The sequence below is a fragment of the Gymnogyps californianus genome, chromosome Z (genome assembly GCF_018139145.2).
Source record: "Gymnogyps californianus isolate 813 chromosome Z, ASM1813914v2, whole genome shotgun sequence".
NCBI lineage: Eukaryota > Metazoa > Chordata > Aves > Accipitriformes > Cathartidae > Gymnogyps > Gymnogyps californianus.
In genome coordinates this window covers 9,290,006-9,307,357 of record NC_059500.1, presented here as the reverse complement: position 1 = coordinate 9,307,357, position 17,352 = coordinate 9,290,006, and the positions used below count along the sequence as shown (strand labels likewise).

Here is a 17,352-nt window from a genome sequence, read left to right as displayed (position 1 = left end):
AGCTCTTCTTGATGTTTACCCCAATCTATTTTTAGAATGCAGTTGTGCAAAGAAACATTTGGCAAGAAGACTGTGAGCTTATCGGAAAGTGTTACAGGAAAAAAAATTAAAAGAAAAGATTCCATATCCCTTTAAAAGCAATAGTTACATTCTTTTGTTGATTAAATTGATAATTAAATTAAAAAACTGTTGGCAATCTGTACAGGAGTGCAGAGAGTATTGGGTGCTCATGTTGTGCTGAGAACTTGAAAGGGGAAGATGTGATATTTCACTGTCTGAAAATGTCAGTTTACAAGTTGAAGGACTATCATTTCCAAATCTATCATGGACAAAAGGCTGTTGAAGAGGAAAATGGGACAGATCATTTTATCCATCTCTTTGCTCAGGAGGAGCCAGGAAGTAAATAAAGCATGTGCAGCAGAGGTTTTTGAGAGCTGAATGTTGAGGAGCAAGTATTTGGTGACACTGCCAGTAATGGGAAGGCAGGGCAAATTGAAGAAGTTTTCTCAATGGACAGGTTGAAATCAGCAGAGGAAAAATAACTGCTGGGTAGGTATTTCTAATTCATACTGGCACTTTGGGGCATTATTGTAGTATTTTTACCTAATAATAATATGAAAAGGAATGTGAGCAAGAGTGTCCAAGCAACATAACCTCAGTGTAGTTGAGCTGCTATTGCATTCAGGAAACAAAGAACAAAATCACATCCAGTGGCACTACCTTTGCTTCCCTACTGCCTACATCACCTCAGACTGCAGATCACCTGTGCTTTCAGTCCCCAACCTCCAGTGCAATTTTCTTGCCATTTCTGCTTTCTAATTAAGCCAGTATGATACAGCAGTTCATTAACCTTGCATTGTTTTCCCAAACAGAAATAAGCAGTTTGCTGTCTTCTTTTTCCACCCATATCTGTGTATCTATATTTAGATGTCAGAGTTAGAACTGAATTGTACCAATTCCTGTGGTGCTGATTCTGTGCTGGCAGAAGCTAAGGTACTTAACAGTGCCAGTGATTGATTTTGGGAGGCCAGCTGGACAGCTTGGCTGGATGTGGACCCTGCTCATGCAGAATCATCAGGTTTTAAATCATGAGAATCAGTGGAGTTACCTGACTGCAGAAATGCCTGGAGAAAAAAAAAATCATTTTTTTGAGGAGCTATTCAGACCACATTCAATTTTGCACAGCTAGATTACCTATCAGAACTAGCTGCCCATGCCCCCATTGAATTTTTGGAGAACAGCAAGGCTCACTTTCTAGAGCCCACATTAAACATACAAGGAAACAAAATCCTCAAATTCAGGCAACTAAATTCAGTGCCAGAGATGGCACCACAAGAATAGTCCAGTTATGTTGAATCATCTTATATAACCTCACAAATACAGCGTTATTACTATATACCTAAACTTGGTATTAAACCAAAGGCACTGTTCACTTAAAAAATCACATTTTGATCTGTTATGCTATAGGAAATCTGGGATAACTCTGCTTAAATCAGTGGAACGGAATTGAACAGATTTATAGCCTGGCAAAATTTACTCCTAAATCTAAGTGGAACTAATCTATCCACATGGGAGTTGCTAGGAGTATGCCAGACAGCTAAATTTACAGAAATAAAGATGGGAAAATATTCAGCTAACTTCTGATGCAAAGGAACTTTAAAAATGAATGTATTGTTAAAGGAGGGCTATTAATATACTTTATACTTAGGTCTCTCTTATTTGAAAAGTTTGGGTTTTTCAAAGTCCACTAACCCATGTCTTCACAGAGCAGAACTTCCTCAGGGTGTGAATTGTCTCTCAATGTGTACGTACAGCCCCAGGCAGACAGAGCACCAAAGCATTAATTCAAACTTCTGAACATTATCATAATTCAAATAATAAATGGTTTGAAACAGAGTGTCACTTTTAAACTGCTTTAGTGCAGATGGTCTTTTTCTTAATTCCCAGCCCTATAGTTAGTGAGCTGAGCTTATTGAACTGCTTGCCAATTCTGTTAAGAGCAGATGGAGTGAAACGGGATAAAGGCAATATTTCAGTGCGGCTCCCATGCATCGGCTCCCACCCCTAGATGCCATTATCGACATACATTTTACAACTCCACATCTCTCACCATCAGCGGTTAGAATTATAAAGAGGTTGAGCATACTTGTCTTGAATGTCAATAATCAATAAGGATGCTCATCTGGCTTAATAAGGATAAATTGTTGCCCTTGAAACAACATACCATGCCAGCAGTCAAAGTGAACTAAGATTAGTTGCTTAATATTTATACTAACTCTGGGTGTCTGTGTGCATGTGTGTGCGCGCACACACTTTTGTTATGCATTTCTCTGACAGTTCCCTAGCACTATGGATTCCTCTTGTGTGTCTTATAATAATGTATTAAATTAATTCTTCTGAGTGCTCCCCTTTTAAAAGCTCATTTCTTCCCCTTCAGGCTGGCTTTTTTTTTCCTGAAGACTTTCATTACAAATTCTGTCTTTCTAAAAAGCTCCCAGTTTCCCCTTCTAAAGCCTGCTGACAAAACATGATAGGTGGGATTTTCAGAAGTGCCTGCTGTGAGTGGACTGTCGCTGCCTCTAAAGCCTGTGATCAAATTCTGTCCAGCTTTAGCTAGGGCAAATAGACCTCTGTGCAACAGACTTAAATTAATTCTGAGTGCTTAGGAAATATTGATCCTACTCCTATGGGAAGCAGTTATCATTTTTATAGAAAGCATGAACGTTCTGATCACAAAAAAATACGTAATACATAAGCACAGCTAACATCAAGATCAATGGATCCCTGGAGATTTCATTTTTGATGTTTTAATAAATAAAACAGGATATTTAGTAAATAAAACAGGCCAGAAGTCATCCTCTGGTCCTCAGACTAGCTGGCATGTGCAATCTGTGGCCAAATGGCTAAACTCCTTCTGCGTAAATAGCAGTGGCTGCATGCAGCTTTCCTCGTGGGACTTGTCCAGGCATTTTCTGAGAGACTGTTGTCACCAGGCCAGGCTACGGCAGGGACCATGCTAGCAATGTTACAGTATAGGTGACTGGCCGTGCTGCACCCATACCTTGGCACTTCTTACTTCATTAGTACAAATACGATGTATTTGTCCAGAATTTTCACTGACCTCCCCAAAAGTTTTGTGACTTCAGATCAATGTCCATTGCAGGGATGTCCTTCATCTAAATTTATTTTCAGAGTTGGCAGGAGCTCTGTAACCTATCTGGCAGACTTAGGCGAATATAAGTTTGAGAAGGTGTGGAGGCTGCAGGAAGCATCCAATATTGCTGAGGCTTTCTGGGGTGGAATTCTGCAGCATTGCTTTCCATTTCCCCAGATGTCTAGAAGCCTTCCGTCCATGAAGTCTATACTGTCAGTAAATTTTAAATGAAAAATTCCATGCCAAGCTGTCCTGCTTTCAGCTGCATGGTGCTTAGTTGCTGGCTGGGGGTTAAACCACGACACAAGCGCAGTAAAAATGGGAGCTTCTGTGATCCACGGTATTCATTAAAGCTCTCTTTGCCCCCTGTATCCAGTAGTTAGTGTAAGAAGACCTACTATTTGCTGTATTTTGCCAGTGAGTGCAAGAATGACAGATCCTTTTCTGGCTAGGAGCTGGGTCTGTGTCAGTTCATCTCAAGTGAATAAGCGTAGCCTTACTGTAGAAGTGCAATGTCCCAAAGACACACTGCTGTGTAGTAGTTTCTGTGGGCTGGAAACAGTCACCCATGTTTTAATGTTTGCTCGTGTCATTTTTAACCTTCCATTTCTTTCCCTTTCCTGGCAGATTTTTATTGGTGAGATATCCATGTATTTCATAAAGTCAACCCGAGAAACACTAATTATTCAAGAGAAAACTATTGTGACTGGAGAGTGCTGCTACCTGAACCCACTGCTTCGAAGAATAATACGTTTTATAGGTAAGCATCCTGAGCACTGCAAACTTAATCCCTGTTTGCACCAAAACAGAACGAAACATCCTAATAATCTACACCACAAAATTAATTAAGCTGTGAAATCTTTGCAGGCATCTTCCACCTTAGAGGGATAGTCCCCCTTGGGATTTGCAAGGTAACGTTCAAAATGTGCCATATCATGCTGTCTGGAGCTATATCGTATTCTGCTGAGCTTAATGCTTCTTCTGGACCCTTGAAGAAAGGTTATGCCAATCAAATCCTTATATGAATAATTCCATCATTGCTAGTCTGTGTAAGCTACCCATTTTACTTACAAATTGGTCCTCACCAGCCCATCTCTTTGGCATTTTTCTTTTCAGCGCTAATTTTAACATCCATAGCTCTGCCACGTAACATTCAACTGAGCACAGTGTAAAAAGCCCAGAGACCACTTCAAAATAACTTTCTTATTTTTATCGTATTTGTTTTTTGTTAGAGCTTTCATTGAGTTAATCGCTGAGAAATGAATCAAGAAGTTCTGTCACTAAACCATTTGGAGGTTGCTTTATATGGTGCTTGCAAACTGCTATGCCTTTTTCACCCTGTAGATTAGTGGAAAAAATGCCTATGAGACCTTACTGAGGTGACTGTCCCATGGTTCTTTTGGAGCAGGAAGAGGAACAGCATCGCAGTTTGTGTTTCCGCTGTGGCACTGACAGAGAATCTGGTTGTCCTCTGAAGGCTTCCCTATTCACAGCCATTTAAGGCTGCCCAAACCGCACCCCTTGGTGTTCAGAGATAAGGAGGTCTGGTTGCTCACGTACTGCTTCCTTGTAGCAGCACAGTAAGAAGAGGGCAGCTCCGAACTACATGTGCAAGGAGCTCTAGCTTCCCTCCTTCTTACTTGTTCATGAGAAGTCCCAGGTTCATGCATGGGATGGGATGGCTTGTCTCACTGCTAGCGTGGGCCAGTGGCAAATATGGCTCCCCACTGACCAAGAGGGGCTTTGCCCACAGAGCATCATGGCACCTCCCTCCCTGTATACTCTCAGAGGTAAAGCATCTTCACACACTGCATCTTACAGAGAACTGGGTCCAAATTCAGTCTGAGTTAAAAGAAGCAATGGGAAAAAAAGCTGAAAATATCTGGATCACTTCTTTCCTGTCACTGCTGAATTTCTGAGCTTTATCTGGAAGAAAAACGTCTGCTGTGACTGTGGCAAGGGTTGTATTGCTTCCATGGAGCACAGCCCTGGCTGCAGGCAGGGTTACTTGCTCAGAGCATGGAGTTGAAAGTCTTATCTTGTGTTTTCATCATCAGCAAATATATGCTGCAAAGGAGGAAGAGCCATGGTTTTCTTTCTCCCTCTCCCTGTGCCTCCTCCTTTATGCATGGAAGTTAGAAGTGAAATGTTTTTTTACCTTCTGCCACACTGGAGGTGGAGACAAACCACCTGTGGTTCATTACTCAGGCCTGGCCTGTGTGCTGCTGACGAAAACAAAAGACATGGGAATGCAGTTAAAAGTAAAATACCCTTGAACTTCACATAACCTCTAGGATATATTGATGGATAGTAAACTGCCATTAAGGGAGAAGCAGGGTACCAGAGTCCACTGGGCCACTCTGGGCTGTTTCACTGTTCCAGGACATTCGGCATGTTGCAAAGTCCTAATCAAATACTCTTGCCTGCGGGGTCAGCACTAAACGAGCTTAGACCATGGAGGCTAAGCACTTGCTCTATATGTTTTCTTATAGTTAGCTTTATTCTTAAACATTCATGCTATTGTTTCTCTTCTGGTGGAAGAGAAGGGGGTAGCGATGATACAGTGGGCTCTCAGACAGTAGTAGGATATGAACCCTGCTAGAGAAATCAATCTTGGCTTGCAGCTATATTTGTTTTCCAGAGAAAAATGAAGTTAGCATTATTAGAAATGGCTTAAAGTGTTTGTCTCATCTTAAACTACTCTGATTGTTTGCTTGCTTTCTTCTGAAACCTTCTCCTGCCTCTGCAGTAAAATGAGAGAAGCAGAGTTTGTTGAAAAGTGGCTGAAATAATTTATGAGAGGAAGTAAAAAAATCTGCATGTTTTTTATTGGCATTCCACCTGCACTTTGAAAACATGATGTGGACTGAGCAGCTGTAGCCCGTGCTGGATGATCAGGGAAGTTAGCTCCATACAGGTGCTTACTCCAAAAAGAGACTACCTGGATGCTTGGCTCTGGAGAGACTACCAGGTTGCTCATACATGGATTTCCTTGCATGTGTCTTCTGTTGCTAAACTTGAGGGCCATAAGTTACAGAGCTGATGAAGTAGGTTGTCTTCCAAGATACCCTAGCAAGCAGTCTGGCTTGTTGCAAAGAAGTTTGCTGCCAATTTAGTCTTGGTACAAATTCACTAGAGTATCCACATCTGATTTCTTTTGGCCCAGATGTGTGAGCAAGAGTCTTAAGTGAGTACCTGCAAAAAGTAGTAACTGAACTCTTTGGAATATTGCCTTATAAGTCATTACAGTGGGTATTACTCAAAAGGATGAGAAAAATCCTTCAATGTGTCTGGGTGCTCATGTGTCAGGAAAAATGAACGCTACTTGCTGACCCTGCAAGGCACATCATGGAGAGCTTTTGAGAGTTGCTATTGCCAAATTTTAGAAAGGCAAAGAGGCTTCTTCTCCCTCCCTGACTCTGTAACTAGAGTTGCTGGGAAGAGATGGGGTTTTAAGAATAGTAGCCTAAATGTACTTTCCACTAAACAAGCAGAAAGTTATAGATACTTCAGTGAACATTCACTCACCTTTTGTAAGGAAAGAGAAGCAAAAAGGGCAACTCCAGACTAGCTTTTGGTGATGTGAAAGATAAGCACCCTTGTCGTACTATCTCTGTGGGATCTTTTGGATTTGGTTGCTAGACTTGAGCCTTTTCCCCTCTTGCTTTTTCTTCATGTATACAGAGTGAAGCACTTTCTTGCACTTTGACGGTGGAGCAAAGAATTAAGCAAAACCAAAAACCTGCAACTCTTCTGGGATGTTGGCAAAGCCCCATGTTTGGTTTCCTTGATTTTTCTTATCTTGCCTACTATGCTCTGTGCTTATTCTCTCCTTGTTTTCCTCAAGCCCTCAGCAGCTGTCTGTTTCTAAGATTCTCCCCTCCTGAGTTTAGCGGGGACCTTGAATGTTGAGCTTTGTCTTAAATCCTTCCCTGGTTCTTTATCCACAGGAAGCAGAACCAAAATTTCTTCTTGCTTCCTGGCCCAGGCATGAATTCTGCATGTTGGTAGACATTTGCTTTTGTGGCGAGGGGCTGCCTCTCAACTTGCTTCAGTCTACGTCAAGTCCTTTACTGCAGCCTAGATTGGTGAAACCTGCTCTGTTCCCTGTATTTAGAAAATCAATTCCTTTATCAGTAAAGCTGGCTTAGCTTGGAAACATCAGACTTTGATATATGTTGCAATTTGTTCCATCTTCCTCTTTATCTTTTATAGCTGCTTCCACAGACATTTGTTTTGAAGATTTTCAGGTCAAACAAGTGGTGTGCAATTGCTTTGGAGCAGTTTCTTCTGTCTAAAATATTGGTGCTGCACTGCTGTTCTTTAGTCACATCATCTCTGTTCCCTCCTCTCTCTACCCCTCCCAGCAGTTTTATTACGAATTTCTGCTGCCAAAATTTGCCGTTTACGTGCTGGACCTTTGAGAAACAAGGGGATAAGAGTGTTTTTTTCTTGGGCCTCTGCCTCTTCTCCCTGTTACCCAACTTCAGTACACACAGCCTCTTGTATTTTTATTCACCCTGTCTTGTGGTAATTTCCCATTCAGTACTTTGTTAACATCTTGCTATCTTGCATTTGCTTCTGCGTTCTACTTCATCATTTGTATTTGCAAATAGAGGTTATAAATTATTTTAGCATTATTTAGTGAATGGTTTCAGTCAACGATTTAGTCTGTTTATATGCAGCTGCTATCGTAACCCCAGGATCATGGATTCAGACCTCCCTGACTCAGTTTGGCAGGGTGACTAGAGCGTGTATTGTGTTGCATTTCATTATATTAGGTTTCTAATCCATGTGATTAAGTTGTATACCTGCAAAGCCCTGATAACATGCAAGTAGCCTCTCTCCAGTTCAGACATTTAGGAGTACAATGTGTTTCATGAATTTGTTACCAGTGGCTTTTACTTCAGACCTGCATAATTTGCAGTTAACAAATGGTGCAGATCAGCTTCTGCTGACAGCTTAATTTAAAGCATGGTGACACCTCACAGTGGGCAGCTAAATAATGAAATTAGGGCTTTATTTCAGCAAATTAAGGCTTTAGTTCAGCAAATAAAGGTTTACAAGATTTATACACACATTGAGTTTATTGTAATAGGATAGATATACCCCAGAGCTCTGGTGTCAATTCCCTAGGCAGCTGCAGGACGTAGTTTGCCTGACCTTATCCTTCTGTCTGCCTTGGATCTGAAGTTCGCTGTGAAACAATGCCCATTCTGTTATTAACTGGCTGCTTTTCAGCAGGGCTCAAGCTGTATTTGGGTGTGCTGCCTCTAACCTAAACTGCTGCAGCAGCTTAAACTACTGTAGGTCTCACTTCTTATCACTGAAGAACCTCCACAATGTGGTCACTGTGTTGGGGACCAGTCAAACCTTACTGTTCCATTTTATGCCAGGCTCTGAGCTGGCTGTTGTCTAGATGAAAACTGATAGTTGTGAAGCAGTGAGGAAGAAAGAAATCCCGTGTGTCTGTGGGGAGAAGTCTTGAGGCTCCAGAGTACTTTTGCACTGGGAACTGAATTTCTTCTTGCATTCTCAGACCACGTCTTCCTTCTTACGTCTTGAGGGAACAGCATCCAGGCAGGACACTCACAGGTGAAGCAGGCAGACACAGGAGGCAGCAGATGCCTGGAGCAATGAGCTTTGTGGGGTCTTCACTGGGAGATCAAAGCCAATCCTGGGATCAGATTGTGAGTGCTCGGAAGAAGCTTGCTGTTGAGCCTGTTCCTGATGCCATGGCAACAGACAATAAATTTCCCTCCAACCCCCATCTCTCCAGTTGTAAAATGGATTAATGATACAGATGTCCTTTAACAACACCCTTTAAGATATAATGATGAAGGGTGGTTTAGCAGAGTCTGAGTCACAGGACTATAAATGTATGGCTTTATTGGATGCACAGGACCATTAGAGCAAAACCTTTAGAGATGGACTGAGGATCAGCATTTCCATAGAGCCATGAGTCCTTCCAGGGACTCCCTACATTGAAACTCCAGTCTTCTTTAAAAAACATAGGGGTGGAGAAGGGGTTGGGGGAGTGTGAGTGTGCACGTGTAATATGCATATGTTTTCCGAGCAAATTAGGTTGAGTGTGACAAATTCAGATAATTGACTGGGCACTGGGAGAGAGAGGAGTGCCTAAATAAATGCACTTGGTAGAAGACATGATGATATGTTACCAAAGAGCACAGCTTCTGATGTCTCATGAGCCCTTCAATGCATTGTTTCTTTTGTCACTTTACTTAAGTATTTCATGTTTATTCTCTAATAAAGCCTTGTACCTCCTCATTCTTATTTCCACCCACTGGCTTCTCACTTCTCTCTTCCTGATGTCTTTTCAGCTGCTCTTCTACAACTCCCAGGGTTTTTTTATTGATTTTTTGTTTAAAATCAGTGGCATCTTAAATGTCTGTAATAGTGAGAGTTTCCACGGAATCAACAAGCAGCTGCAGTCACTGATTTTAGACAGATTCAGGGTGGAAGAAGAGTGAGCTTGGGCACAAGTTGCAGGGAGAAGACAGGGTTGTACTGAGGTTACGGTGAGTGAGGAGAGCTGGATTCTTCTTCAGGGCAGATATATCTGTTAGCAAAAGCAACAGACAGAGCTGGAGGTGGCAACTCTGATGAACAGCCACGCTAGGCTTGGTGGGAGAAAGACTGTTAGAGTAGCATGTGAGTGAGAGCCCAGAAATTATGGGTTTGTGCTTGGAGGACTTTTTGGCAGCAATTTAGGGGGAGGTGTAAGTGGAGAAATTAAAACTGAAGTATTCACAATTGAAGCTGCTGAAGATTTAGATTCTTCTGCCAAGGCAAGTGTTAGTTCAGGTGAGATGGAGTTGGAAAGACTTAAGGTGCATGTTGTCTGTCCTCAGCATTTTTGAACAGGACTTTCCTTGTTTGTTCTTTTTTTGGTTTGCACATGTAGTTTGTCTAAGGTCTTTCTCACTGAAGGTAAAGATATGTTCAAATCTGATCCTCAGTTCTTGGACTCTGGGGCAGCTAAAGAGAGTAGCAGGGAGTATAGCCTACCCTCTATCTCTGGCCCAAATTAGTCTCTCTCCCAGTTACATTCTGCTTACTGGTTTGCCTTCTAGCCTCTTCTTTCTGGCTGCTCCTGACACACACAAACACAATGGAGAGACAGGACAGTGACAAGTCAGGAAGCCTTTCCAGAAACAGCTTCTGCTCCTTCTTTAAGGCCTTTTTGTGCAACCAGACGATATGACATATGTGGATAAGGGGAAGGAGCGGCTTTATGTAAATGAAATTAACCTCTGTCCATCCTTTCTGCTAGTAACCAACTGTAGAGGCTGTAGGTCTTCTTCTCACGTGGCTTGCACTCTTTACATCTTTTCTCAGCATATGCTAAGTTCTGGACTAAAGTTCACTCGCAGGTTTTCTAGGCCAGAGTGAGCACAGTGAGATAAGGCGCTTGCTTCTTAGCAGGATGACATCACCTCCCATTACACCTGCACATCAAAGTCTGGAAGAGGTACATGTTCTCCCATTCTCTCTCTGTGGCATTATATTACTGGCTTCAGCTGTATGACCCTGAAGAGCTAGGGCTAGTGGCCCTTCCCGTGAAGCCTTTCAGCAGCAATTTCTCTGCCTCTAAAAACCTGGCAATCACGTCACTGCATTCTCGTGCTCTGGTCAGTTAGCTTAGCTGCTGTAGGTCATTGAACAAACCCATTGAACAGATGGATTCCTGAGGTACAAAAACCATCAGGGGACTCTCCACCACTGCCCAGGCTCACTGGTGTTACAGCCTTTAAGCCAATTACAGCCAACCCTATCTCAAAGTCTCCAGAGACTACATGATGTGTAATCAATCTGCAAGGGTTAAATTCCTGCTAGCCAAATTAATTGCTGTACATAGCTATGATTTTCATAAGGCGCAGTTTGGCAGAACTGCAAGAGGGGAATTACGGTGATCAATATGCATCACAGTCAGAGCATGATAAAGGTTTCAACCATGGCTTGTTCTGCTGTTCTGCAGAGTACTGCAGCCCTCAGCAGTTGAGTCTGGGCCAGCACTTTCAGTGCTACCAAATATTGAGAAAATGCAGGTGTTGAAACTTCTTTTTTTGGAGAAAAACACTGGACCACCTTTGTACCTGTGCACTGCCTAGAGATTGAAATAACTTTGTGAAGCCCATGAGCTTTTTCTGAAACACCTCGGTTCTTGGCTTGTACTTACTTATGCGACAAAGACCATGGGCCAGACTGCCTGGCTTTTAGATTTCCTCTAAGTATTGTAAAGGGCTGGGTAATAATCCTCACTGCATTCCCTGTGATTTGCAGAGCGCATCAAAAAGATGGCATTTAAAGCAAGCTGTGCCAAAAAATTTTAAGAATTTGGCCAAAGAGCCGTATATAAAACAAGATTCATCTCTGGCATAACTTGCTGTTTCACCAGGCTGAAAAGATACCCACTGCCTTTTTCCTTTGAACTTGCTTGTGCACTGGCTAATGTAGACGAGGAGTTCCTGCCAGCTGTGGAAAACCATGGATTTAAAATATTAGCAGAGGGATAAAGGAAATAAAGGAACAGTGTCAGTGCTCTCTCCATTTCCCTTTTAAACACAGACACTTAGCAGGATAAAAGGGAGGAAGAGTGTCATGCCAGTAAAAAGACAGGGGCCAGTCCTGCTGTCTAGAACCAGAGGAAGGCTACCTCCTTTGACCACGACTCACTTTTTAAATCCATGATCACACATCAGTTCATTAATAATGAATAATAATAAACTTATATAAAGAATAGTAATAAACTCAGTCCCCAAAATCGTCTTCACTGTGGTAACACTCCTTCCTAACCTTGGGGAAGTGTGGTGAGGACAAACCACTCTGCACTCCTGCAGCCACTCCAGGCTGCTACCCAAGGAGAGGGCTCTTCCCATCAGTACCCCAGTAAAGAATCTGTGTTACAGCACAGCTGTATCAGTCACACCACATCATCTCTGTGAGCGAGTGGCACTGGCAAGCCGCACTTGACACTTGTACAATGAATCCATTTTTAGTTATGGGTTTTGTTTTATTTTATGTTACTGTCTGTACCAGTGTCCTGTGTGTAGATAGGCCCTGGATGTTTAGAAGGACCTAACTCTGTCAGCTGTAGCCCTTCTGCTTTCTGTTAGCTGCATGGTGGGTGACAATATCTGCACAATGATCCTTGATTCTTATTAATTTGATGTAAAGCAGTTTCTGCTGCATTATATTGCTGACTCCCTGATATTTTTTTTTTCTCAGACTATAGCAGTCTTTTTTTCTTTAAACTCTGTACAGACAAGCAGTGAATTTGTTATAACCATAGTAGTGCCAGCTCTTTTATAACCATAGTGGTGCCAGCTCTTAAGATTTTATCACAGCTCTCCTAGGATGTTTTCCCTGGAGCTCCAGCTCTTGGTCACATTTAAATACACAGCAATCTCAGCTAATTTATAATTTAAATTACTTTTGCTTACAGAGCTACAGGAGGGAGAAAGCAAAAGTATATTCCCACACCAAAAGTAAATATGTATTTGTTCTAAATTTTTGTGACACTTTAATCCACCTTAGTGATGGGAAGGGGGAAAGGGGAGCCGATTTAGTCTTTTAGAACATTTGGGTTTGGCATTTCTGCAAACCTGCTGTTCTGTTTGTTTGGTATATGGGTAGTACATGCAAGTAAAAGATCCTCATATATGTTCATAGCTGCTGTAGCAGATATTGGTAACACTCACGGGGAGTCAGTGGAGGATGTGACAGCTGCAGTATTGAGCAAGGGATGTTCCACAACCCTGGAAATGTTCCTGCATTCAAGTCAATGCCTCCTGCTATAGCATTTGCAGATATGTGCTCCCAGTAACATAAGCTGAACTGCAACTGTGTGGAAATGTCTTCCAGAGCAAAGCATTACGATGTTTCCCAAAGGACCTGCCAAATATTGCCAGATCAAAATCTTAATTTTTCAACATCAGGAAAGTGAATAGTCAAAATCCAAAAGGTACTTGGCACTAGTTATGTTAAATGCAGTATTGTGTCTCAGCACTACTGCTCTTTCAGGTTCAGAGCTGTTATATTACCATTTTTTGGCCCAGATGTGGTAAAAATCCATAAACATTTTTAACAACTCATGCATGACACTCGACTGCAGGCTGTGAGCCTTTGTTATAGTGGAAACTTTACAGGCATAGTATAGGTGCAGAGTTTTCAGTGAAATCTGTAGCTCACAGTTCTGTTCAGAGCTTGAATCAAAAAGTACTTAGGCACTTGCTTATCATTTTCAGCCTGTTTCTGAGTCCTTCTGGAGTTGCTGAGTTAAGCACCTGTCAGAGTTAAGCATGCAGTCTTCTGTGTCATGCCTTTGATGCAGGACTCTGCTGGAGTCAGCAGGGGCTTTTTCCAGGTAATGACTGCAGGGTTTGGTCCCTTACCTCTCATTATGTCTCTTCTTTCCAGGTACCAAGATTTTTTCTAAATCTGTTTGAATAATCAATATTTTCAACCTTTCCTCACAGGAGTGTTTGCGTTTGGACTTTTTGCCACTGACATATTTGTAAACGCTGGCCAGGTTGTGACTGGGAACTTGGCTCCCTACTTCCTGACTGTATGTAAACCCAACTACACTGGAAATGACTGTCGGGCCCACCACCAGTTCATAAACAATGGCAACATCTGCACTGGGGATGTGGAGGTGATTGAAAAGGCAAGGAGATCCTTTCCATCCAAACATGCTGCTTTGAGCATCTACTCAGCTTTATATGCCACGGTGAGTGCCAGCGATGATTGCTAACTTATATGAGAGGTTTCTGTATGTGCATCTAGACGGGGCCAGTTTTCTTACAATGGGTTTTTGAAGAAAAAGACAGTTGTTCTGGGAAGGGCTTTCTTCTTTATCTGTAGGGGAAAATCCCCTTCTCTTTCTATTTTACCAATCCTAGTATAAGCAAATGAAATGCTTATTGCTTTTGAGGCACTGTATGATGTGGAGGCATGAGGTCCTAATTTTGGCTTTGCTGCTGATTTTCTCAGAGGCCTTTGAGTATGCATTTGACCTCTTCTTCTCCCTGCCCCTGCCTCATGAACATTAAAATTAAGTTGATGCTTAAACAGCTCCTGGATCACTACTGTTTATTTTGTTCACATGCCATGGGTTGTTGAACATTTAAAATGTAAATTGTGCCATTTCAATGGGAGGCTGAACTAGGCTGGATTTTGCTCCCCTTGTTTAGGACTTGAATTCCCTGTGCAAAGAAGGTTGTAATAAAAGTCTGTGCCAGAATTTTGCTGTTATCACAGAGAAATGGACCTCAGCTGACATCTTGACAAGGTGACACTGCTATACTGTCAGGAAGGAAATTGTCTGTCTTTAAAAGTCTAGTGAAACAGATGGGCTGCTCCTTTGTGTTCTCTGGTTAAAATTTCTGTAATGTTTGAAAATTGACCCAAGAAGCTTACTCACAAAGTAGAAAACCTTGGTGGTTTTGCCATTAAGATCCAAGGACATAACCTGGTTCTGATCTCAAAATGGCTTAACTAGGTCTTTTTTCCCCCAATAGCTTGACTCAAATGAGTGGCAGAGACTGTAGGTCATCAGGATTTGAGAAAAGCCTTAAACTTATTCATGACAGGGTGTTTACTGAGTATTTTACCCTGATCTTGGTAGCAGATGAATAAAACACCACATTATTACTACAAAATGAAGAGGCTACCCGCTGCTGTTTCAATATCCATCTGTTTGCACTGAATGTTGCGTGAATAATGACGGAGATATAAATTGGTGACTCCTTTGATCAGCATTTGCTGGGAAGTGTTTGGAAAGCCCATAATATTTTGCGCTCATTACTTCTGAACAATAAGCAACCATGGGTGAAATACAGTTCCCAATAAACTCAACATTGTTGTAGCAGCTGTTTTCATCACGATAAACACTTAGGTGCAAGCTTCAGGATCAGGCTTGGTCGCGGTTCTGCCCTAAGCTAGTTACATCTTTTCATGGACTTTCCGTGCTCAACCTCCCTTGTTTCCAAGGAAAGCAAGTCTCCTACAAACAGGCTGATTTCTACAACTGAAGGGGAATAATGCTTTTTCTTCCTGAGCTTAAGTCCCCAGTAGTTCAGTGTTTCTGAGCCCTGGTCTTTCAAGAGTACCTGCAATGGGCCTGCACTTTTCCCCACATAGGAAGATATCAGGTGGAGCCAGGACATGGAGTTATTTCTGAGCCACAAGGTCATAAAAGTCTGCCCTTAAGACATTTCAGCCTACGGTCCAATTTTAGCCCAGTTCTCTGCCTGAAGACACCCTTTAGCACTAAAGATGTTGTCACTTGTCTTTTCTCTGTCTGTCAGCTGGGGATAACATGAGCATTACATAAGAAATGCAGTGTTCAGATCTAGCTTTGCTTAATAATTGCTCACAATTTTTTGAGAAGTGTCTTGCTGATTCTAATAGGCGTGATAATGTGGGCTGCTGAACACAAAACACAGAGTGTTTGGTTAGTGATAGCTGTATTTTGCATAAAGCTGAAGATTTGAGCCATGGAGCAAGAAAAATAAAACAAGTTGAACACGAGGAGGCAGGAGAATGGAATCAGCACAGACATTGTCTTTCATCATATAAATATCTGTTGAGATCTGGGCGTCTCCTCCCATCACTGAACCTTGAGTATCCTCTGCAGATGTCTCTTGTACTGATTTGTTCATTAGTCTGCTAGTGACAGTACTCCCACTGTGATTGATTTGGCTTTGTGTTTTGGGTCTTTTTTATAATCTGGGTTTTATATTTAATCAGCTAGGCTTTTTCTTGTCACCTGCCAAAGAAGCTGAGGAGAACCCAAAGCATCACTTCTGTGATCTCTGCAGGTAGAGATGAATCTTGTATGCCTAAAGTAGGGGAAAGAGAAAACAGCTGGCAGTCCTGGCTTCCATACTTACACAAAAATTAGAATGGCATCTAATGAAGTTTTATTAGTCTTCCAGAAGTATCACAGGGAGAGATGGCAGTCACTGCACATAGTACACGCTGCTGTACAGTTAGAAACACGTGCTTCTAAGTACCTTTCCCAAGGGAAAATGGTAGGCTAGAAATACTCCTTAATTCATTAACATTTCTGGCAAAAAACCAAAAAAAACGGATGATAAAATCATATGTTGCATATGGGTATCCCAGTTACATCATCTTTAAACAACTGTTACTTCATGCTCTTCTGAGAAAGGTCATGGAAGAATCAATGACAAGGACATCTAGCAGATGGTAGTGTTCAACCAGAACGTGGAAAATTGAAGTATTTCACCAGCACAACTGGAGGACCTCTTATTGTAGAAAGAAGGTAGATATCCTTGCTGATTCCCCTGTTTGCCTCTGGAGTGAAAGCAAGGAGAACTGTTTTACAGTCACAACAGGGTCTCTATGGTTGAAAGATACAACTAATCACTTATGTTGTTTAGTAGTGTTTTTCGGATTCTTCAGCTAAGCTCTTGCCTAGCAGCATCCACAAGTAATGCTTTCTGTCACCTCCTAGAAGACTCTACCTCATCACACGGGATCACAACCTGGTATCTGTTGTTTACGCCTGGATGCGTTGCTTGTTGACTAGATAACCTGGACATGAAACTTTCAACATTTGGGAAATCCTGAATAACAGAGAACACTACAGCAAATCCCTTCAGCAACCCAGGTCACTGTAACCCCACCAACAATTTCTTCCATTTCTGCATTAACACCTACCAGACTAATCAATGAAATTCAAGGCCTTGGCACTTCGAGCAGCTGCGCTGAGCATCTAGGAGACTGCATCATGTTCTACAATACACATCATTGTCAAAGGCTCTGCTTCTCTCTTACTGTAGAAATGTCTATGGTAGAGGAAAAGATTGTCTGTAAAGCTTCTAGGACACAGAATTTTCCAGTATTGGTATGAAACTGTGAACTTTCCAAGGAAAATAAACTATCACAAATCTCCCCGTTTTCTGCTGAAAGGACAAGACAGAATGCTTCCACTCTGCCTTTCTCATCATAGAGATAACAAACATTCTAAATATATGCATATATTTGCATATATATAAATATATATATGTATGTATGTCTATTTTAAACTTGCAAACAAAAAAGCCTCCTTGACTGTCTGTGCTTTTGTCTGTCTGAAAAAGATGGGAGAGGAATTACACACAGGATGAATGCTACTATCACACATTGCACATTGCTAAATACACTGCTTG

At 41.8% G+C, this 17,352-nt stretch overlaps 1 protein-coding gene across 2 annotated transcripts in view; it reads left to right on the top strand.

Moving 5' to 3' along the window:
* PLPPR1 (phospholipid phosphatase related 1) overlaps positions 1-17,352 on the top strand; it is a 138,596-nt gene that overhangs the window by 112,116 nt on the left and 9,128 nt on the right. For both annotated transcript variants that reach the window (XM_050913040.1, XM_050913041.1), the window contains exons 4-5: positions 3,782-3,914; positions 13,654-13,904. In XM_050913040.1, the coding sequence (XP_050768997.1) occupies positions 3,782-3,914; positions 13,654-13,904 (384 nt within the window). The remainder of the gene's footprint in view (positions 1-3,781; positions 3,915-13,653; positions 13,905-17,352) is intronic.